At 38.5% G+C, this 24,385-nt stretch overlaps 1 protein-coding gene across 7 annotated transcripts in view; it reads left to right on the forward strand.

Annotated features, from left to right (window-relative positions):
- NEXN (nexilin F-actin binding protein) overlaps positions 1-24,385 on the forward strand; it is a 46,388-nt gene that overhangs the window by 17,590 nt on the left and 4,413 nt on the right. For 2 of the 7 annotated variants that reach the window (XM_080655563.1, XM_080655565.1), the window contains exons 2-11: positions 1,808-1,886; positions 3,940-4,131; positions 4,327-4,405; positions 4,490-4,638; positions 12,635-12,676; positions 13,981-14,175; positions 14,276-14,452; positions 15,986-16,174; positions 20,033-20,230; positions 22,935-23,156. In XM_080655563.1, coding sequence (XP_080511689.1) covers positions 1,808-1,886; positions 3,940-4,131; positions 4,327-4,405; positions 4,490-4,638; positions 12,635-12,676; positions 13,981-14,175; positions 14,276-14,452; positions 15,986-16,174; positions 20,033-20,230; positions 22,935-23,156 — 1,522 coding nt within the window. The remainder of the gene's footprint in view (positions 1-1,807; positions 1,887-3,939; positions 4,132-4,326; positions 4,406-4,489; positions 4,639-12,634; positions 12,677-13,980; positions 14,176-14,275; positions 14,453-15,985; positions 16,175-20,032; positions 20,231-22,934; positions 23,157-24,385) is intronic. The other 5 variants (XM_080655564.1, XM_080655566.1, XM_080655567.1 and 2 more) reach the window with 5 other exon arrangements.

Genomic DNA, 24,385 nt, shown 5'->3' on the forward strand with positions numbered 1-24,385 from the left:
TCCGCGTAACGTCACTGGTTGCTAGACGCCAGTCGGGGCGGCCCTAGCGACCAGTTTACGGTAAATTAATTTTCATTCTGAGACAGAGCCTGGGGCCTTATTTTCGAGGGATGCCTTATATTTCACTCAGAAGGAAACCTGTAAGTAGGTCTTATTTTCGGAGGATGTCTTATTTTCGGGGAAACACGGTAGCAACAATTATCAATTGAAACCTTAAACAACAACATTTACAAAAGCAACAACAAATATGAAATTTTTTAGGGGTCAATCTCACAAAAGATATGGAAGACTTGCACACTGAATACTACAAAACATTTCTCTTCTTTTTGTTTTTAAATATGTTTTTATTGATTTTAGAGAGAGAGGAAGGGAGAGAGATAGAGGGATAGAAACATCGATGAGAAAGGAACATCTATTGGCTGCCTCAAGACTTGTGCATGAATGTTCATAGCAGCTTTATTTGTAATGGTAACTGGAAACAACCCTAATGTCTATCAACAGATGAATGGTTAACAAATTGTAGCATATAATAATAATCAGTAATAAAAAGGAACGAACTATTGGCAAATGCAACAACATGGATGAACCTCAAAATAATTATGCTGGGTGAAAAAAGCCAGACAATCAAGTACATACTATATAATTCCATTTATAGAAAATTTGAACTAATCTACAGTGACAGAAAGCATATCTGCCTGGGGTTGGGGGTGAGGGTGGGAGAGGCAGGAAGAGGAAGGAAGTAAGGGGTCTGAGAAAACGTTTCGGGATAATGTATATATTCATTTTCCTGACTGTGGTGATGATGTCATGAATACATACATATGTCAGAACTTATCAAATTGTGCACTTTTAAAAAGTGTAGTTTATTGTATGTCAACTGCAGCTCAGTAAAAATGTTTTTTAATTTTGCAAATTACAATAAATAAATTGCAATAAAACTCTAAAAAGTATTCAATGAATCCAGAAGTAGGCAAGAAAAGAATAGTAAAAGAACAAAAAAGAGGGGACAAATAAGAAATAAATAGTAAATGGTAGACTTAAGTCCATTCATATAAATAATTACATTAAATGTTAATAGACTAAACACTGCAATTAAATCAGAATTGATTTAAAAAAAACCCACCAAGTCCAATTATGTGATGTGCCCAAAAGATGTACTTCACATGTAAAGACAGAGGTAGGTTGAAAATAAATGGCTAGAAAATGATATAGTATGCAAACTAAACTTAAGGAAGTTGATGTGGCTATTTTAATATCAGATAAGTTCAAGGCAATAAGGTAAGACAGGGAAATTTCATACTGGTGAAAGGGTCAATTCTAACAGAAGATATTAAAATCATAATGTATATGCACTTAAGAAAGTTTGAAATTATATGAGACACAAATGACAGAATTAAAAGAAGAAATAGATAATTCCACATAGTTGAAGACTGATAAAACTAGGCTAAAAAAAAAAGTGAAGACAGAAATTTCAATAACACTATAACCACCTTGACCTGGTTGATATTTATAGAATAATACACCTAATAACTGCAGGATACAAATTCTTTGCAAGTTCACTAGATATAGTCACAAGCTATTTTGCGCCACACACTTACCAAGATCTTTTATACCATGCATCTTGTACCTTCTCTACCCTAAATCTTGGGAAAAGAAGCTAAGAGTTATCACAATTTAGTACTTACCTGGATAATGTCAGTATTTCTTAAGGAGCAATTAACATACTATTAATATTTACAAAAATGCATAGCATATTTTTTAAAATTAAGTCATTAAAATTCTTATTCAATACTAATATATTTTTCAGGTGCAAAAATACACAAAGCTTCATAATCACCCCAAAACGACATAGAGCAAACATGAATGATATTTCCCAAAAGGCTGAGGTAAGTCTCCAGAGTTAAAAAAGAAGTGGGGGAAACCTAAGGTTGACTGTAGAAGGACAGTTATTTAGTGGAAAGGTCATGTTGAGAAACAAGGTGTCAAGATATAAATCATAAGAAATTCATAGGCTGGTCTTGGGTCCCGTAGTTTTGCTTGGGTTCCAATCTAAGAATCGTGATTATTAAATTTGTGAATGATTGTAAAGTGGATGTGATTGGAAGCATCTTGAGTAGAATTTTAATATCTTGCTAAGTCTTATCAGTTATATTTTCAGTTTAAAAAAATGGATTTGACTTGTACTCTCAGGAGTTAGCAATAATTCACTCTCAGGTGAGGGTCCCTATTAGCACTTCCTCCAAAAGCTGCAATAAAACTTCTCAGCCATTTTCTGGTTCTTGGCTGCAGTATGGAGAGTTGTAATAAGAAGAACCCACCCCCAAATTTGGTGATGCCCCAAAATTATAAATGTAATAAAACCTTAAATGGCCAATGACACCATAAGTGGATAAAATAGAGGCTGGGTATGCCAGATTAATTAGCAATTTGTCATTAGTGCTAGGAGAAAGGGTTTGGCGTTCTAAGTAAGAACTGAAGCTTTATTTACTGAAACTTCTTTTAGAGATCAGCTTAATTTTCAAAAATGATGAAAATAATTTGCTTTCTAGGTTTTATAGTGGAGGAAAAGCTTTGGGAAGCTCTTTTCCCATTTGGGAATTTTCCTATGGAGCTCATCCTATTTAGAATGAGACAGCTTTCTTACACATTAAACAATATATTTTTATTGATTTCAGAGAGGAAGGGAGAGGGAGAGAGAGAGATGAAACATCAATGATGAGAGAGAATCACTGATTGGCTGCCTTCTGCACACCCCACACTGGGGATCGAGCTCGCAACCAGGGCATATGGCCTTACTGGGAATCAAACTATGACCTCCTGGTTCGTAGGTCGATGCTCAAACACTGAGCAGCACCGGCAGGCATTCTTACACAATTTTAATGTTGGTTTGTAGAAGTTCTGGATGGGCAGTAACAATATAAGTATCTGCCTATGCACAAAGACCCTGGCACATCTCAGCCACAAATGAGAAATAAAGTACTGGATTTAAGTTTAGCTCATATTAGATATGGAAACAAGCAAGAACATTAATGTGTGAATTAAACTTTAAAGCCTAAATTTTTGCTTTATTTTCAACTTCATCTAATTTATTGACATTAGTCTGGGTGCCCGGCCAGTGTGGCTCAGTAATTGAGAGTCAACCTATGAACCAGAAGGTTATGGTTCAATTCTCTGTCAGTGCACATGCCCGGGTTAGGGGGTAGATCCCTAGTGGGGAGTGTATAGGAGGCAGCTGATTGGTAGTTCTCTCTCATCGTTGATGTGTTGATATTTCTTTTTTTTTTTTTAATTGATTTTTTACAGAGAGGAAGGGAGAAGGATAGAGAGTTAGAAACATGGATGAGAGAGAAACATCGATCAGCTGCCTCCTGCACACTCCCTATTGGGAATGTGCCTGCAACCAAGGTACATGCCCTTGACCGGAATCGAACCTGGGACCCTTCAGTCCACAGGCCAACGCTCTATCCACTGAGCCAAACCGGCTAGGGTTATGTGTTGATATTTCTATCTCTCTCTCCCTCTCACTTCCTCTCTGAAATCAATAAAAATATATTTTAAAAAAATTAGTCTGGGTATCTTTTAAGCAAGCAATGGGAGTAGGATGAAAAAAATAAAGGTTATTTTAAATTAGAATCCAGTATTCAATTTATATATTTTACTAGCCCTCAGCTTCAGTGGAATGCACTTACAAAATGGAACTTCTGTACTATATATTAATAAAAATTTTACTCTCATATTTTCTGTAATTTCCTTTTTTAGATTTAGACTTCACACAGTATATAATCAGATTCTTATGGTTCAAATAAAGGTTTCAAACTCATTTCTATTTTCTGTTTCAACAAGTATTTCTTGTATTGCTTATTCTGGTCTATCTTTACTTAACTTATTCCTATCTTTATTTTTTTTCAACTTTCTTTTCTTTATTTTCTTCTAATGAAGATTCTGCTTTCTTCATCTAAACCTGTCCCAAAAACCTATGTGCCAAAACTTGGCAAAGGTGATGTAAAGGATAAGTTTGAAGCCATGCAGAGAGCCAGGGAAGAAAGAAATCAAAGGAGATCTAGAGATGAAAAGCAAAGAAGAAAAGAACAATATATTAGAGAGAGAGAATGGAACAGGAGAAAACAGGAGGTTATTTTAATTTATTTTACTGTTGTGCAAATATTCATCTTATTAATTTACATTTCATTATTCACATTAACTATGTTTCATATTAACCATAATTAAGATAATTTTCTGTATTTAAAAACTAATTTCCAACTCTGCATATAATGTGGTTTAGTTTAAATTTGTGGCATGTTCATATTAATTTATTTAACCATCTAGATTAAAGAAATGCTTGCTTCTGATGAAGAGGGAGAGTTGCCTTCTAAAGTGGATAAAGCTTATGTTCCCAAGCTAACAGGTAAGACATTTGAAGGGTAAATTGTAAATGAAATTGTAAAGAAGGAAAACAGCAAAGTATCAAACATGTTTCATCTATTCTCAGGAACTGTTAAAGGTAGATTTGCTGAAATGGAGAAACAAAGACAAGAGGAACAAAGGAAGAGAACAGAGGAGGAACGAAAACGAAGAATTGAGCAGGATATGTTAGAAAAGAGGAAGATACAACGTGAATTAGCAAAAAGGGCTGAGCAGGTATACACTAAATATTAAGTTGGTATTTGCTTTAGGAACTAATTTTACAGAGTAAAACTAATCATTATGCTGCCTACTTAAAATATTTTAATGTAACATGAACCTATTACATAGTAGCTACCTTTAAAACAAGATCTTAACCACAAATATTTAATATCAAATGCCTAGAAGGGTAAGGGCAGAATGTGCCTATTTTAAGGTTGAATACTGAGGTGACTTTTGTTATATACCATTTTACCCTTCCATCCACATTCCTTACACTATCCACATTGGTTAATTTTTCTTGACATGTTAGAGGATTTTATCTATACATATAAAAGCCTAAGTGACCAAACGACCAGTAGCTATGATGTGCTCAATGCAGGAGCTGCCCCCTGGTGGTCAGTGCACTCCCACAGGGGGAGCGCCACTCAGCTGACTGACAGGAGCCAGATGCAGGGCTCATGGCTGGCTGCCACAGCCCGGAGACGGCAGCAGAGCTGCAGCGAGCCTACCAAGTGATGGCGGTGGCAGGTGCAATGGTGCCGGGATGATCAGGAGTGGCAGGCAGGAGCAGCAGGAAGTGTTGGACTGCCAGTTTAGGCCCGATCCCCGCAGGCTATACTGAGGGACCCCAGTATAGATATACTGGTATAGATATCAGGCCTCTAGTATACATATAGGACAACTTCACATATAAGCTATCCACAAACACTAATAAAATGCTGGTCTTTTAACAGCAATCAGTAAATACTTGATTATTATCAAACACTAAGGCATAAAGAGCATATCTTTCTACTCAAGAATTTGAAACCAATTAAATCACATTTTATTTAATAACTAGAGGCCTGGTCCATGAAATTCATGCACGGGGGTGGGGGTGTGTGTCCCTCAGCCCAGCCTGCACCCTCTCCAATCTGGGACCCCTAGAGGGATGTCCGATTGCCCGGCCAGTAGGATCAGGCCTAAACGAGCAGTCGGACATCCCTCTCAGAATCCAGGACTGCTGGCTCCCAACTGCTCGCCTGCCTGCCTTCCTGATTGCCCCTAACTGCTTCTGCCTGCCAGCCTGATCATCCCCTAACCACTCCCCTGCCAGCCTGATTGCCCCTAATTGCCCTCCTCTGCCAGCCTGGTCACCCCTAACTGCCCTCCTCTGCAGGCCTGGTCACCCCTAACTGCCCTCCCCTGCAGGCCTGGTTCCTCCCAACTGCTCTCCCCTGCAGGCCCGGTCACCCCCAACCTCCCTCCTCTGCTGGCCTGGTCACCCCTAACTGCCCTCCTCTGCAGGCTTGATCACCCCCAACTGCCCTCCCTTGCAGGCCTTGTCCCTCCCAACTGCCCTCCCCTGCTGGCCTGATCACCCACATGGCCTAGTGCACAGGTGGGGGCCAGCTGGTTTGCCCTGAAGGGTGTCCCACGCCCCAGGAGAACCCCCACCCTGATCCAGGACACCCTTCAGGGCAAACCGGCTGGCCCCCACCTGTGCACTAGGCCTCTATCCTATCTAATAAAAGAGTAATATGCAAATTGATCATCACTCCAAACACAAGATGGCTGCCCCCATGTGGACACAAGATGGCCAGCAGGGGAGGGCAGTTGTGGGTGATCAGGCCAGCAGGGGAGGGCAACGCCCCATCACACCTCTGCTGCTGCCGCTGCCGGCAGCGCAAGCCTCAGCCGGCCCTCGTTACCTGAGCCTCGGGCGGCCCTGGGTTGCTGGGAAGCCGACATCCAAGGCCTAGCCCTGGGCAGCTGGGCTGCTGCCATCTGAGGCTTGCCTGCACCTCAGGCCGGCCCTGGGTGGCTGGGGGGCTGAGGGTGGGTCTAGCCACACCGTGCACCTGTCGCCCCCCAGCTGGGCTGAAAGGAGTGTGGGACTCCAGCGGGGCTTAGGGGACTGGGCGCCGCCACCTTGTGGCTATGGGCGCAACCATCTTTGTGATGGTGTGATGGTCAATTTGCATATTCCCTCTTTATTAGATAGGATGGTATTATTAGCCCTAGGTGGTTTGGCTCAGCAGATAGAGCATCAACCCGCAGACTAAAGGGTCCTGGGTTTGATTCCAGCCAAGGGCACATACCTTGGTTGCAGGCTCCTCCCAGGCCCAGGCCCTGGTAAGGGCTCATGCAGGAGGCAATCAATCACTGTGTTTCTCTCACTTTGATGTTTTTATCTCTGTCTTTCCCTAAAAATCAGTGGAAAAATATCCTTGAGTGAAGATTAACAATAAATAAATAATAAATAAATAAATAAATAAAATATGTTCTGGAAATCTAATAAAAAATAATGGTATTATTATCTAATTTAATTTTTTTTTAAAGTTGGGGAAGGAAATAGGAGCGGGGAGCAAATGTGTGACAGCCATCTATAATAATAAAAGTGTAATATGCTAATTAGACCAGTCAGCTGAATGACCTTCTGGACATCATTCCAGACGTCCTTTCAGACAAAGCCATGGTGGCGGGGGCTGAGGCAGAGGCGGTTAGGGGCAATCAGGCAGGCAGGCAGAGTGGTTAGGGGTGATCAGGTAGGCAGGCAAGCAGTTAGGGGCGGTGGTTAGGCAGGCAGGCGAGCAGTTAGGGGCGATCAGGCAGGTAGGCAGAGTGGTTGGGGCATTCAGGCAGGCAGGCAGGCGAGTGGTTAGGGGCAATCAGGCAGGCAGGCAGAGATGGTTAGGGGCAATTAGGCATGCAGAGTGGTTAGGGGCAATCAGATAGGCAGGAAGAGTGGTTAGGGGAGATCAGGCAGGCAGAGCGGTTAGGGGAGATCAGGCAGGCAGGCAGAGTGGTTAGGGGTGATCAGGCAGGCGAGCGGTTAGGAGCCAGTGGTCCCAGATTGTGAGAGGGATGTCCGACTGCCGGTTTAGGTCCAATCCTCTGAGGGGTCCTGGATTGCGAGAGGGTACAGCCTGGGCTGAGGGACACCCCCACCCCCCATGTATGAATTTCGTGCACTGGGCCTCTAGTTTCCTTTATATAACTGATGCCCATAGAGGAGAAATGAGAATTAAAGTATTATTACTGTGATTTTATATAATCTGTTAATGAACTTCAAATTCCCGTATATTTTAGCTAAGAGCATGAGAAGTAAGAGGCTGGTAAGTATTTTTGCAATACTCAAGAATATGATATAAAGTCCAGAAAAAGCTAATCTCTTAAATATTAATTATTATAATGACAGAAACTTACAGTTCTAATAATAATTATTATATTTTAAATAAAGAACTAATTGATCACAAAAGTGTCTTTAATATATTGATATTTGTTTTACATTATAATCATATAATTGAATAGATGACAGAGACAGTTATACTGTTTATGTGCTACAACCAGATCTACATTGGAAGATCAAAAGAGATGATCAATGTTTTGAGCTTTATGAGATAACTAGAGGCCTGGTGCACAAAATTCGTGCACGGGGGTGGGGTCCCTCAGCCCAGCCTGCACCCTCTCCAATCTGGGACCCCTCAAGGAATGTCTGACTGCCCAGTGGGATCGGGCCTAAACGGGCAGTCGGACATCCCTCTCACAATCCAGGACTGCTGGCTCTCAACTGCTCGCCTGCCTGCCTTCCTGATTGCCCCTAACCGCTTCTGCCTGCCAGCCTGATCACCCCCTAACCACTCCCCTGCCAGCCTGATTGATGCCTAACTGCTCCCCTGCCAGCCTGTTTGCCCCTAACTGCCCTCCTCTGCAGGCCTGGTCACCCCTAACTGCCCTCCCCTGCAGGCCTGGTACCCCCCAATTGCTCTCCCCTGCAGGCCTGGGTCTCCACTCCAACTGCCCTTCCCTGCAGACCCGGTCACCCCCAACTTCCCTCCTCTGCCGGCCGGGTCACCCCTAACTGCCCTCCCCAGCAGGCTTGATCACCCCCAACTGCCCTCCCTTGCAGGCCTGGTCCCTCCCAACTGCCCTCCCCTGCTGGCCTGATCACCCACAATCGCCCTCCCTTGCAGGCCTGGTTCCTCCCAACTGCCCTCCCCTGCTGGCCATCTTGTGGTGGCCATCTTGTGTCCACATGGGGGCAGGATCTTTGACCACATGGGGGCAGCCATCTTGTGTGTTGGAGTGATGGTCAATCTGCATATTACTCTTTTATTAGATAGGATAGAGGCCTGGTGCATGGGTGGGGGCCAGCTGGTTTGCCCTTAAGGGTGTGCCAGATCAGGGTTGGGGTTCCCTTGGGGTGTGGGGCGGCCTGGGTGAGGGGCCTGTGGTGGTTTGCAGGCTGGCCACGCCCCCCGGCGACCCAAGCAGAGGCCCTGGGATCTGGGTTTTATTTATCTTCTACAATTGAAACTTTGTAACCTGGAGTGGAGCTAAGCCTTCTGCTTGCTCCGTGGTGGCAGCCATTTCTGTTGGGATTTATGTATCTTCTATAATTGAAACTTTGTAGCCTTAAGCGGAGGCCAAAGCAGGCCAGCGCTGCAGAAGCTTGGCTTCCTCCATTGCCATGGGCAACTCTAGCCTCCTGCTCTCTCCAGTTCTGGGCCTGCTGCTATTTCTGTTAAGATTTATTTATCTTCTATAATTGAAACTTTGTAGCATTGAGTGGAGGCCTGGGCTGGCAAGGGCAGGTGGAAAGCTTGGCTCCCTCCATTGCCAGGGAAACCCAAGCCTCCCTCCTGCTCTCTGTGGCTGCAGCCATCTTGGTTGGGTTTATTTGCATATTCCCTCCTGATTGGCTGGTGGGCGTGGCTGGTGGATGTGGCTTGTAGGTGTAGCGGAGTGATGGTTAATTTGCATATTACTCTTTTATTAGATAGGATATTGGTATTTACTTTCGTAGAGTCGTAAATAAGGTTATGTGAGTTAATAAATGCAAAGCACTTAGAACTATGCCTGTTACAGAGTAAGTGGGCTATACATACCTAATGTTTCACATAAATAATAATACATATAGATAAAATGTTATAGAACTATTTTAGGTTCTCCTCCTTCTCTCATTAGTATTTTAACAAATATTGTAACAGAGTCTTCATAGTATATTGTCTCTTAAAAAAACTGTAATTGTGAGATTGTACTTGGCTTTTTTTTTGCCTACTCTTTAAGTGCCTTAAATCTATTTGCTATGCTCTTTTTCAGCTTCTGCTACCTTTCTAAAAAGAAAAGTGACAAAGAAAGCAAAGCATACGCCATATTTGCATGTCAAAGAAATTTATTTACATAGACTTTGCAAATAACTACTTCTGTGGCACCAATAACCACTTGCATGGTGGCAGATAATGACATATGCCAGATGAATTATAGGCAACAATTGAAAATTCCTCTATTTTATGACTATGTACCTCTTTATCTGAGGAAAGGATGGTATATACTTTACCTCTGTCACCTCCAGTCATCAAAGACTAGTATACCTTTGCAATGAAATTTCACAAGGGAATACAGTTATAATACTAGGCCTGGCCAGTGATCAGGGCCGAACAGGTCCTACCCTCCCCCCATTCGCCCCCGCCCCCCTCCCCCCCCCCGCCTCCCCGCCTCCTCCTTCCCTCGCTCCCTCAGCGCCCCTGCCACTGGTCACCCACCATGTTCTGCGCCACCCCCTGGTGGTCAGCGGACATCATAGCAAGTGATCGAACTCCCGAGAGGACACTTTGCATATTAACCTTTTATATATGTAGATTATAAAGATAATATATATTATGTAATTTTATTTGTATTATAAAGTATAAAGTAAGGTAATATTATAATAAAATATATAATTAAAATACAGGGTGTTTGGCAGCAAATAATGAGTATGCACATGGGTTTAGTGTACTTCTTTTAAGTCTTTTGTCCATTTTCAAAAAAAGCACTGATTACTCACTAGACCCATCGTAACCCCAGGCACTGAATATGTAGGTAGTGGTTACTCAAAGAAAAACTATGTGTATGTTGAAGAGGTGAGTTTGAACATGATGAATACATAGGATACTCAAAGAGAGATGGAAATAAAATATAATCATGAAAGAGAACCACCTCAGTACTATGTGGCAGGGTGCCATATAATCTTGGTTAATGAAATTTTTGGCCTGTTAAATTATTTCAGAATATTTATGTAGAACAAAATGAACTACTAATAGCAATTTCTATCTTGCAAATAATTTAAAATCCTAATTAAGTACATTTTCTGTACTTAATGTATAAAAACTTTTTTACATATCTAATACAATTTAATCTTTCTTTGAATATAAGTAGTAAAGTATGACATAGGTAGTCAAGAAGAATCTTTTTTTCTTTTTTTAAAAATGTATTTTTATTGATTTTAGAGAGGAAGGGAGAGGGAGAGATAGAAACATCAATGATGAGAGAAAGTCATCTCTGCCTCCTGCACACCCCCTACAGGGGATCAAGTACACAACCCAGGAATGTGCCCTTGACCAGAATGGAACCTGGGACCCTTCAGTCCGCAGGCTGACACTCTATCCAAATAGCCTAGGGCAAGAAGAGTCTTAATGTTTGTTTGAAAAATCCACTTGTACAAGTCCATATTCAAGAATGCTATAGCCTTGGCCAGGTAGCTCAGTTAGAGTGCCGTCCCAATAAGCCAAGGTTGTGGCTTCGATCCCTGGTCAGGGCACATACAAGAATCAACCAATGAATGCATAAATGAGTGGAACGACAAATCAGTGACTCTCTCCCCTTCTCTCTCTCTGTCCCTTTTGTTCTCTCTAAAATCAATCAATTTTTTAAAAATGCTATAGAAGGGATTCCTGAGTCAGGAGGGAGGCTGCGTGAAATTCTTCCCTGTACTCTCAATGTCTGGCTTCTCATCATATCTCCTAGAACTTTTTTATTGAGAGATTGTGATTTGTAGAGGAATTGTTAACATCTTTTGGAAAGGAAATAATTGTGTAGTTATTTCATTATAGATCCATTAAATTGTTTCTTAGTATAATACATCATTCAATAAAACCTTCACCATTTACATGGCAAATCGGTGTGATAAATAATTCTGTAACAAAGCAAATCACTCTGAACACAACTATTAATAAACTATTAACATATAAAATAGATGTATTTTAACAATTTGTTCAGAATTATTTATTTTTCAAGAAATTTGGTAACTTAATAAAATGTATTACTTCTTACTTGACAGAGAACATAAAATGGGATGGTGTCAGAACAGGGCCTTAGCCAGTCCAGTTCCTAGTATGAACCAAGGTACAACAGATTTCCCTTAGGCTGCGTGAGGTACACGCTACTTCCAGGCTCTTTCACTGGTGTTAAAAATCAAATTAAAATAATAAACAATATGAACTTTTACTTTCTAATTTTCCCATTGCTTATATTTCTTTTTCCGGAGATCTCAAACACTGCATTGTTTAAATTACCTTTCTTCTCTTCATTTCTCAGTTTTTGTACATTAGCCTGCCTTTCAAGCTAACAATAATATTTCTTATGAGTAATGGCCAAATTGAGCTCCCTCCTTTTAAATGAGGGACTTCCCTACCTAGATTTGGTCAAAATACAAACAATTATGATTTCCAGAATTTTTTTCCCTTTCTAAACTAGCCATGTAAAAGCCTATACCTTTCATCACACTTTATTGTGTCAGTTATATTTTTGCCATATATTTTTATTGTAAATATAGTTATGGTTATTTGATTGATAATGATAGATTTTCTTTTACTGGAGCAGAGACAGAGAATGGAGAAATGTTTCTGTATCTCAGTTTAAGTGGATAATTTTATTAATAACTGATGCTTATGTAAGCTCACTGCCAGGTCATGAGTTTGGTCAATTATCCAAATTCCAATATTACAAAGGTAGACTTTATTTTAATTTTTTCTTAATATATTGGTCCATAGATATTGATATTTATATCAAAATGCAAAAACCAATATAAGGTTTAATCTGCATTTAAAGGGATATAATTGGCTAATTTAAACCAAAAATATATCAAAAATTACAAATTAAAAATTTACCATAAGTCATAACTAAATTATTTTTCCATTGTATGTTTAAAAGCAAAAAAAAAAAAAAATAGAAATCTAATGTAATGTAATGATATGAAATTCTCATTCAATAGATTGAGGACATAAACAATACGGGAACTGAATCAGCATCAGAGGTAAATGGACATTTACTTTAATGAAACATTCACCTAAAACTATCTGATTCACAAATAATCTTTTAATTAAAAATTAAGTTTTTATTCTTTTTATTATAAATACAGCAACAATAAAAAGGACAAAAATATTTTGCAAAGCAAATAATATTTTTGCACTTTCGAACATTATACCTTAGTGTTTTTAAAGAAAAGTATGTTTTGCTTTCATGGTTAGAGACAGTCTCAGTTTGAGGTAACGCTGGCAAGACTATATATTTTTTTAACTATCACTAATAGTTGAGATTGTTGAAAGCTTACAGTTTAAAAAGGCAGTTTTCTTTTCATCATTTGTCTTCTTTCCTCAGAGTTCCTGATAGTTTATTTGGTTATCATATATTAGTAGAGAGTATAGTATTATCTATTACCATGAAGAAATATTTAACAGCCACAAAGTTAAAAATCAATTTGATGGTGTGCCTAAAACTACAGCCACATAAATTGGAAGCAACAATAGATTATGTAATAGAACTAACTAAAATACATTAAAAAAACCCACAAATTTAAGTTTCAAGAAGATCAAATGCCAAAGAGTTTTGTTTCTAGTACAAAAATGTTTTAAAAATCACTTGGAAATCCTGTTTCTTTTTACCTACTAAATATTTGCTTTACTAAGTATTTAAAAACTTGCATGGAGAGCCCAGCCAGTGTGGCTCAGTGGTTGAGTGTTGACCTGTGAACCAGGAGGTCACAGTTCGACTCCAGGTTGGGGTATGCTCTGGTTGTGGGCTCGATCCCCAGTAGGGGTGTGCAGGAAGCACCTGATCAATGATTCTCTCATTGATGTTGCTCTCTCTCTCTCTCCCTCTCCCTGAAATCAATAAAAAACATTAAAAAAAAGATATAAAATAAAAACTTGCATGGAGAGAAAAATGGAGAAACTCTGTGTATTTAAACTGAATCCTTCCACCATCAAATTGATTTACAGTGTACTCACGTGCACACTACCTTTTGTGGGATTAGTGCATGAATAGCTAATAGATAATGTCATGTAGTTTTATCTGAACAGCTGTATTAACACCATCTTCTAGGGAAGAAGATGATCCTTGAACCTAATCAGCAATGGATTTGCATTACATTAACTCATAATGTACAATGACTTTGGAGATAGAGATATTTAATAAAAATCTGTAAAAATATATATAAAATTTTGTTCTTCATAACATTGATGACAATGTAATGAAATTCACCAATGATGGAGGTAAAGTCCCATGAAACCTAAATTTTGATTAGGAAGAAATATGCTAATTATCTATTTTATAAATTAGGAAGGAGATGATTCACTACTTATAACAGTGGTACCTGTGAAATCACACAAAACATCTGGAAAAATAACAAAGAATTTTAAGGATCTAGAAAAAGAAAGAGAAGAAAAAGAAAGGGTCAAGTCTGAAGAAGATAAAAGAAGATATGAAGAACAACGACGGTCTCTCAAGGAAGCAAAGTGTCTTTCACTGGTCATGGTAATTCTTTTTTTTTTTCCTTAAGGAGCAAGTCAAAGCAGTAGAGTTGGTTAGCAGCATTTCCCTTATGATTAAAAGATGGGTTTTTATGTTTTCTTAGGATGATGAACTGGATGATGAGGCAAAAAAAGAATCAACTTCTCCTGGAAAACTGAAACTAACTTTTGAAGAATTAGAAAGACAAAGACAAGAAAATCGAAGGAAGCAAGCTGAAGAAGAAGCAAGACAACGTTTAGAAGAAGAGAAGCGTGCTTTTGAAGAAGCAAGGCAGCAAATGGTAAAACAAGCTTATACACACACACACACACACACGCACACACACACATATACAGTGTAATCATTAAGAACATGAGTCTTGGAGCCAGACTGCCTGGGTTCAGGTATCTCCCATTAAAGTGTATAATATGAGCATTATTTAACCTGTCTTAGTTTCCTCATTTATAAAATTGTGAAAATAATTGTGCCTACTTAATTGTTAAAAGAGTTAATACCAAAAGCAGTTACAATACTGTCTAGCATATAATAAATGCTTAAAAAATATTAACTCTTATTATTATATTAATAGATTTATCAATGAAAAATAAAACTGAAATAAGAAAACACCAATTCCAGATTGCATAAGAATTTAAAAATAGAACCTCTATAATTTTTTATTTTTTTTATTATTATTTTTTAATATATTTTATTGATTTTTTACAGAGAGGAAGGAAGAGTGATAGATAGTCAGAAACATCGATGAGAGAGAAACATCGATCAGCTGCCTCTTGCGCACCCCCTACTGGGGATGTGCCCGCAACCAAGTTACATGCCCTTGACCGGAATCGAACCCGGGGCCCTTCAGTCCGCAGTCCGACGCTCTATCCACTGAGCCAAACCGGTTTTGGCCCTCTATAATTTTTTAAAGCTTTCATAATTTCTTGATCAACTTTTATTAATGATGTTCTAAGGACTATACCTCCAAAATTTTAATTTTCTAGACATTTGTTTGAAAATGTTATGAATTTTGGGTAATCATAGTTGCATAATATCTATATATTTTAGATATCAGTAGTTGTCAGTTTAGTGAACTGAAATAGAAATACCATCAATTAATCAAATAACAAATTTTAATTGATTTAATGTTAAACTAGAATGTTAATTATAAAATAAAATTTGACTTTTACATAAATATTTTTTAATGAGAAATTTATTTTACTTCCGAAGAGACTGTGTGTAGGTATATTTGAACCTCAGTTTAAGTACACACACACACACACACACACACACACACTCGTGCTATGTTTGTTCTGGGGAAGTTAATGTTTAATAACTCTTAAATGACCCCTTAAATTGTTTATTATTATTATTTTTTAATATATTTTATTGATTTTTTACCGAGAGGAAGGGAGTGGGATAGAGAGTTAGAAACATCGATGGGAGAGAAACATCGATCAGCTGCCTCCTGCACACCTTCCACTGGGGATGTGCCCGCAACCAAGGTACATGCCCTTGACCGGAATCGAACCTGGGACCCTTGAGTCCTCAGGCCAACGCTCTATCCACTGAGGCAAACCGGTCAGGGCCCCTTAAATTTTTTAAAAGCTTCATCTGATTAAAAATTTGACTTGCTTGAGAAGTTTTATTTAACTTGAGTATATATTTATTTGGAATTTGTCCAAATTTGAATATTTTATCATATATTATAAAAGAAGGGGATTTAGGTCAAGTATATTTAGGGCAAAGAAATATTCCTGTTGAGGTGGCTGATTCTGTGCCCTTTGATTGATAACTCATTTCTATCTTTGATGAATGAGAGTTGTTTCTTGGCTAGGTAAATGAAGAGGAGGAAAACCAAGACACAGAAAACATTTTTAAAGGGTACCGCCCTGGGAAACTCAAACTCAGTTTTGAAGAGCTGGAAAGACAAAGAAGAGAAGAGGAAAAAAGGAAAGCAGAAGAAGAAGCCAGAAGGAGAATAGAGGAGGAAAAGAAGGCATTTGCTGAAGCACGGAGAAGCATGGTAAGATAGAATATAACAGGAGAATGCCATTAGGATTCACTCAGGTTTTTAATTATGTTAAGAGAAACCATTTAATTTTGGGGAATACACTGTTGTTTCTGAAATTTGTGACAAGAGTAGAAATGGCAAATAGTTTTTAAGTCTCCTGTGACGGAATACCTGTCAGTTACAGGCGTTTGCGTCCATGTGGTGTTGAGAAGGTTCTAACTGAATTGCTCTGACTGGCATAGAGAGTTGAATATTGTCTTTCTTCTCTGGGAGGGCATGTTTTCCAGGGCTATCTGAACAGGGAATTTCTTATCCCCACCTTTCCTTCCCTCCTCTACACTCCCCTTTCCCTTCCCACATTTCCTTCTTCCCTTCCTCTCCTTCTTTCTCTCTTTTCAATTTCCATCACATCCAGAATATATTAAATGACCGAAGCTATTTAATCACAAGTATTTAACTCCAAAATGCTCACCCATCATTGCTGGATATTGCTACCAACCTTAACTCTCACAAAGTTATACTTCGCATACCATTTTAATGATTGTGAAATCTATAGTTATCTGACAAACTTTCTTTTCAAGAAAGTTGACATGTGAACATAGCATCTCCTCCTTGAAACACTTCCATTGGCTTCGGTGGTCTGGCTTTCTTCCTGTGTCGGGGTGAGCTTCGGACACATATATCCAAGTGTTGACGAGGCTTTGTTACCCAACCAGAAACTCACACAGAAGCTTTGGAGCAGGGGTCCTCAAACTTTTTAAACAGGGGGGCCAGTTCACTGTCCCTCAGACCGCTGGAGGGCCGGACTATAGTTTAAAAAAAAAAAACTATGAACAAATTCCTATGCGCACTGTGGGCCCGGGATGAGTCGGCTGCTAAGCAGGACAGGCAGCGGCACCCGGCAGGCCGGATAAATGTCCTCGGCGGGCCGCATGTGGCCCGCAGGCCATAGTTTGAGGACCCCTGCTTTGGAGCCTTACACACTTCCACCTTCTCATTCATGCCTCACATCCAATCACTCACTGTCTCATTTATCTTACCTCTTAAATTATGCTAAAAATCTATCATTTTTCTCACATTTCCCACTTCCACCACGATAATCCAGGCCATTGTTACCCCTTGCCTTGGGCCAACTCTTAATTAACTTTTCTTGCCCTTAATCCATTCTTCCCTGAAAAGCCAGCAGTGATCTTTCTTTAAAAAAAAAAAAAAAAAAAAAAAAAAAAAAAAAAAGTAAATTTGACGTTAAAAATTCTCCACTTCTGCCAAAACCGGTTTGGCTCAGTGGATAGAGCGTCGGCCTGTGGACTGAAAGGTCCCAGGTTCGATTCCGGTCAAGGGCACGTGACTTGGTTGCGGGCACATCCCTAGTGGGGGGTGTGCAGGAGGCAGCTGATCGATGTTTCTGACTCTCTATCCCTCTTCCTTCCTCTCTGTAAAAAATCAATAAAATATATTTTAAAAAAAATTCTCCACTTCCTGTAAGCAAAACCCAAAAACTTTTAAAACAGATTTCTTTATAATCTTGCCCTACTATATCTCTCTAGTTTCATTTCTTGATTCTTCTTTGATCTGCCAGACATGCTAAATTTATTCCCAGTTCTTCAAAAAGCTATGCTCTCATGAATGCTGTGTGAAGCATGTCCCTCGGTCCTTTCCCTGTGCTCTATTTCCTAGTCATATGTCCCATTTTCTCTGGGAAGCCTTTCCTGATAACACGTGTTCCAGAGAGGTCTTCCTTTTATGCATTCTCATAACCTTTAGGACTCCCCCAGCATAACACTAATGTTGTATTGTTGCTGCTTATGGTTGTCTTTCTCACACAGTGAGGCTGAGACCATTCACCAAGCATGTGGAACAACATATTCTAGCATAAAAAACTTCTTGTTAATGTTTGTGGAATAAGTGAGATTAAAGTTGTCTTATGTGCATTGTGAGGTAATCCTTGCTTCACAAATGGTTTCTACACAAAAGCCCTGCAAACATTGTGAAACTACTTATTTTTTGTGGAATAATTCAGAAGTGGTAAATGAGTAGTAGCTATGAAGATCAGGAAAGTTAATCCTGGGGGCAGATTTTAGGCACAGTGATTCACTAGTGAAAAAGTGCAGGGAACTGTATTAAACCAAAAATCTACTTTCCTAGAGACATTTATGTTATCAGAAAAGAGAAAGTTTCCCCTTCATTTATATTGTTTTCTTATCCAGGGCCAAGTATCATAATTTCATAGTATAGATCAGCTAATTCATATATCACTAAATTTTGTTTTTTTTTGCAATCTTTGGATGGTAAGACCATATAAACATTGTTTCTTAGTTGAACTGGTTCTTTGGTAAAGCCTGTCATATATAAATCTTAGAACAAATAATTACCCTTTGCTTCTCTTTTTCCCCTATGTCTATTTCAAGCCAGAGGTTTATGTATATACTTTCAGAAGAAAAAGAGAAGTATGTAATTGCTTTTCATGGTAAAGTGTATTCCAAGTCAATGATTTTAAACCAAAGTTTCTAATTGTAATTTAGAGATTGCCTATATACAGGGAATAATGTAATAATAAAACTGCCATTTTGTTATTATCATGGTGTCAAGCACAACTAAGTGTTTCCATACTTTATTTAGTTCTCATGACAACTCCATGAAAGTTGTTGCAGATAAGGAAAGTCAGACTTTGGCTAGATAACTTGCCCAAGGTCACATCTAAATGGCTGTTAGAATAGACAACAGTATGGTGATTACAAGAGGGAAAGGGGTAGAGGGAGGTAGAAGACGGTAAAGGGGAGATAAATGATGATTGAAGAAAACTTGACTGGGGTTGCTGATGTATTATAGATTTGTACCCCTGAAACCCATGTAATTTTATTAACCAATGTCACCCCATAAATTCAATTTCTGGGGAAAAAAATGGCAGTCAAGACATGGAGTTCATAAAAGTACTAAAAAAAACTCTAAATCATTATTTATAATTTTATTATAGAAAGATCTTTAAGATCTGAATCCTACCTTTACCACTTATTTGTATTAACTTTGAACAAATTACTTTTCAGTGCCTCAGTTTCTATAAAATGGGGATATTAATAATTCCTAGTTTGTAGGGTTACAGGATAAAATAATTCAATACATGTAAAGTGCTTAGCATTGTACCTGGCAGCTATATTATTATTATTTATTTTTCAATTAGCCTGACCATAAATAAATCAGTACAGCCCAGCCAGTGTGACTCAGTGGTTGAGTGTTGACCTATGAACCAGGAGGTTATTGTTCAATTCCCTATCAGGGCACACGCTCAGGTTGTGGGCTTGATCCCTAGTATAGGGTGTACAGGAGGCAGTCGATTGATGTTTCTCTCATCATTGATGTTTCTATGCTCTCTCCCATTCCCTTCCTCTCTAAAATCAATAATAAATAAATAAATAAATCAGTATAATAAAATCATAGCATTGAATAATTTCTGCCTGATTATGAAGGGATCCTGAGGGGTTATCTAATTCATTCAGACAAAACTGTGATTAAACTGAAATGCTCTATTTTTATTACCACAGATTTATTTTAATCCAACTAAAAATGTTTAATATTAGGGGATCTTAATGTCTAATTCCAATAACTGATAGTATAAAATCAAAGTATTCCATCGTGTTCATTGGAATGGAGAATAGATGGTCACCATTTCCTCTGTAATCACAAAATACCTTAGTCTACATTTTCTAATAATTCCTCCCATTTATTATTTTGTACTTTTAAAGATAATTTAGGTCTCCTGGTTTTTAGTTCAATGTACAACCTTTGTATTCCAGTAATCATAGTTTCTACAAGAAATATTCCCTTTTTATTAAGCATAATTCTGATGAGTGATAAAATAATTATTTTATATAGGTAGTAGATGATGACTCCCCAGAGATGTATAAAACAATCTCTCAAGAATCTCTTACACCGGGAAAACTGGAATTTAATTTTGAAGAATTATTAAAACAAAAAATGGAAGAAGAAAAACGACGAACAGAGGAAGAACGGAAGCATAAGCTAGAAATGGAAAAACAGGAATTTGAACAACTGAGACAAGAAATGGGAGAGGTAAGGTTTTAAAAATATTCATGTTTTCCAAAAAAATTAATCTAAGTATTTTACATATATTTCCTTATAATAACTTTGTTAATATTTATTATTCACATAAAGGACATGCAACATACTCCAATGAGACCCTTAATACAAGTTTTCACAGTTATGTGCACTTTCTAGCTCACATAACTCAGCTTCTTTCTTGGTAGTTTAAAAAAATATAGAAGATTGCAAGTGACTGAGATATTACTACAATACCTTAAATATATATTTCCATAGACCTCATGATTATATGTGGTTATGTCATGATTGAGAGCTGCTGGGAGTACTTAATATACCCATTTATACTTGTTCGTATCTTTGAAACTGATGAACTGATACATGTAACCTAAATAAGATAAAACTAAAGGAGTACCATGGATACTAATAGGAACATCAGCTTGGCAAGTCTTTGAGTCACTTTATTTTACTAAAAATAAAACTTTGATGCTGTCACATTTTAGTGTGACTTCTCTAGTGTTGAAATGAAATACACACACACACACACACACACACATACAACTGTACAGGGCCGTTTGCATGGGCATGCAACTTGTGCCCTCATAGGACTCCATGTTCAGAAGGGTCATGTTTAGTGGTTTCTCTCAGGTTGCCATCTTGAAATGTTAAATGATTTACTTTGAATCTTTGCTGTGAAAGCCAATTGGACAATGGAACCTGTGCTTGAGTCTTAGAGCCTTGGCTCACCCACATATCCTGCCTCCCTATGATGGGTTCTCAGCAGCCCTCTTCCCACCTACTGATGCCCCCAAGGCCCTATTTAACCTTCTCCTTTTTGCCCTTGGACGCTGCAGCCCTCCATCTGAATGGCCAACTAATTGCATAGGCAGAGAGGGAAGGGTTAGGGAGGGGGTCAGCATTCCAAGTCTCCCTCTGCCACTGATGGGGAGGGGCTGACAGCAAATGAGCAGAGTTGGGGAACAGCACACAGCCCAACTTAGGGCAAGGGGCCAGTGGCTATCGCAACCTTGGACTAGCAGTGACATGGCATGTTTGGCAGGTGACTTGGTGGGAGCCCCTTGCCAATTCCTCCTAATCTAGGAACTTAGGGGTTCCTATGCAGAGGTTGCAACCTCTTAGAATTTGCCTTTGTCATGGGTTAGTGCCATGGTAGGCAAACTGCGGCTCGCGAGCCACATGCGGCTCTTTGGCCCCTTGAGTGTGTCTCTTCCACAAAATACCTCGGCCTGGGCGAGTCTATTTTGAAGAAGTGGCGTTAGAAGAAGTTTAAAAAATTTGGCTCTGTTGACTAATGAGTTTGCTGACCACTGGGTTAGGGCATTGGGCCTGTAGGGATATTTACTTCCTTGCCCTCACTGACCAAGAGACTATAAAGGCTGTATAAATATATAGTTAATAAAATTAGTATGCTATAGGGAAATATTCTAAGATCTAGCTTAAATTATAGCATTTATTTGGAAAAGGAAGCTGAAAATGAATTATATCATAAATTTGTTAGTTTCTGGTATTTTAAGTAGTCTGTTTTTACCCCTAGGTGAAAAAATAGCAGTAGTATAAAGAAATGTTTTTCCCCCTTGAATGAGCCATTAAGCCTCATGTCACATCCACTGTGACTACCTCCCCTGCCCTTTTCCTGCTTTTTTTGCCCCCTCAGCCTAAAACTGTAGGTCTTCTCCAAGAAAAGTTTACCAGGAATAACAGCAATATTTTACCATTCCATTTAGTGAGATTAGGTTTTAGTGTAAGAAGTATACAAAGAACTAGTATTCACAATAGACAGGGTAAGGACTGGGGTGGGGTGGGAGCAATGGGTGACATTTGTACTACTATCAACAATAAATTTTAGAAAAGAACTAGTGATCATAAATTATGAAAAGCCAAGGGAAAGGAATGTGAGTAAGTTTTCAAAATAAAATGGTATAAAAAATTAGTTCCTGCCCTGGCTGGTGGCGGCTCAGTTGGTTTGAGTGTTGTCCAGTACACCAAGGGTTCAATTTCTGGTCAGGGCACACACTTAGGTTGCAGGTTCGATCCCCAGTTGGGACACATACGGGAGACAACTGATCAATGTTTCTCTATCACATCTTTGTTTCTCTCCCTTCCTCTCTAGAAATCAATAAAAGCATATCCTTGGGTGAGGATTAAAGAAAGAAGAGTAAAATGAAGAGAGTCATTTCTTTAAAAAAAATTAGATCCCAAGTTTGGATGACTCCTTTTCTTTCTTGAAAAATATAAAATTGAGAATACAAGTGATACATAGTGAAGTGTAGGGATTTTACCAGACTATCTGTAGAGGTGCTGTATCAGTTGAGTATTAAGACTGATATTGAACTTTATTAGGCCATCATCAAATCAAAGACAAAAAGCATTTAGAGATACTCTGACTCTATATAGAGAAGAAAAAATCATGTCCAGTGAGTTAAGCAATAAAATGGCCACACAGTATGAGTGTCAGAACTAGAACTTACATCTGACTCCTCCCTATCTCAGTGTTCTTTGAACAAAGATCTTTCTACAATTCCTAGTAAAAGTTAATTTTTGATATACATATTTTAGCAGGTTGTATTTAGGTATTGTGTTCAGGGAGGTTATTTAACCTTTATTTTTGGTTTAAAATAAGAAATGGTGAACACTTTTTGGATGTTTATAATACAAACTAATTTTCTAGTTATTTAATATAATATTCTTTTTTTTTAAGGAAGAGGAAGAAAATGAAACCTTTGAATTGAGCAGGGAATATGAAGAATTAATCAAATTGAAAAGGAGTGGCTCTATTCAAGCTAAAAATCTAAAAAGCAAGTTTGAAAAAATTGGACAGTTGTCTGAAAAAGAAATACAGAAAAAGATAGAAGAAGAACGAGCAAGAAGGAGAGCCATTGACCTTGAAATTAAAGAGCGAGAAGCAGAACACTTCCATGAGGTAAACTATTTTATATTTAACATTGTTATGACACCATAACGATGATTCAACAGAAGTAACACTAGCTTTGAAATAAGTTTTGGGAACTAAATAGCAAAAACACATCAAGATCTTAAAAGACTTTGAAATTATTTTCCCACTCTAGTATTGTTTCAGAATTTTATTAAAATTAAAGCCAATAGTGAACACCAAATGTTTCACCCTAGCAAAAAACAAAAAATTATTTATGGGCAAAGTTTTAGCTTGAATTAGTACAACCAATATATATTTGAGTTAAAACAACTCCAGAGATCATTCATTTACTCTCTTAAAGATGAGTCCAATAAACCCTATATGACTTGCTCAGTCATGCAAGTCATATAACTCAGTGGCAGAACCTAAATCAAAATTCAGATAGCATGAAATTTGAAGTACCTCCAAATGTAAAATGAGGTGATCACTAAATGATCTGTAAAGTCCCTTCCAGTTTGAGGACTAGTTCCATGGTAATGAATATTGGTTTAAACAGGGCCTGGGAATGTTTTTCTGCCAGAGCATTCAACCAATATTCCTCTAAAAATGCATTTTCATCAGATATTCAACTAGTGAAACAGGTATGGAAGCTGGGAGGGCCATCAGAGGAGGTTGTTAATAGAAAGTATGTACAAATTCTCAAGACTAAACAGAATTTATTACTGAGGCAAACTAGAGTGCAAAAACAGCTAATGATGAAGATGTAAGTATAGGTGAGATGACCATGAAAGGTCATAGATGACACGTTAAGAAATTTTGTTTTATAGGGGTGCACTGAAGGGATTTTAAAAACATGGAGTATTATCACGTTAGCATCTTTATAGCTAGATCATGCTGAATCTAAAGATGGCTTTAGATTCATGCATTAAAAAACTTACTTGAAAGCCTAGTATGTCCAAGGGATTGTTCTGGACACTGGGACTGCACTGTTTAAGCTGTATTTAGATAAGGGTAAAAGCTGTCTGAAACAAGTACTGAGCTCAGGTGAGAGGCAGGAGCTAGGGATTGTCACTTTTATGGATAGTCTTTGAAAGTATAGAAATAGATAAAACCATCTTGAAACAGTTAATAGTTTGAAAGTAAATGATAAAACCCTGGAGAACACCAACATTTAACATTTGTTTGGCCAAAATATCAGGTGGTTCTTTAGAAAGATAAATGTCGCTCTATCTAAAGTTCCATAAGCATGCACTTGATTCCCTTTGTTAAAGGCAGTG

This window comes from Plecotus auritus (assembly GCF_963455305.1).
Source record: "Plecotus auritus genome assembly, chromosome: 2".
Taxonomy (NCBI): Eukaryota; Metazoa; Chordata; class Mammalia; order Chiroptera; family Vespertilionidae; genus Plecotus; species Plecotus auritus.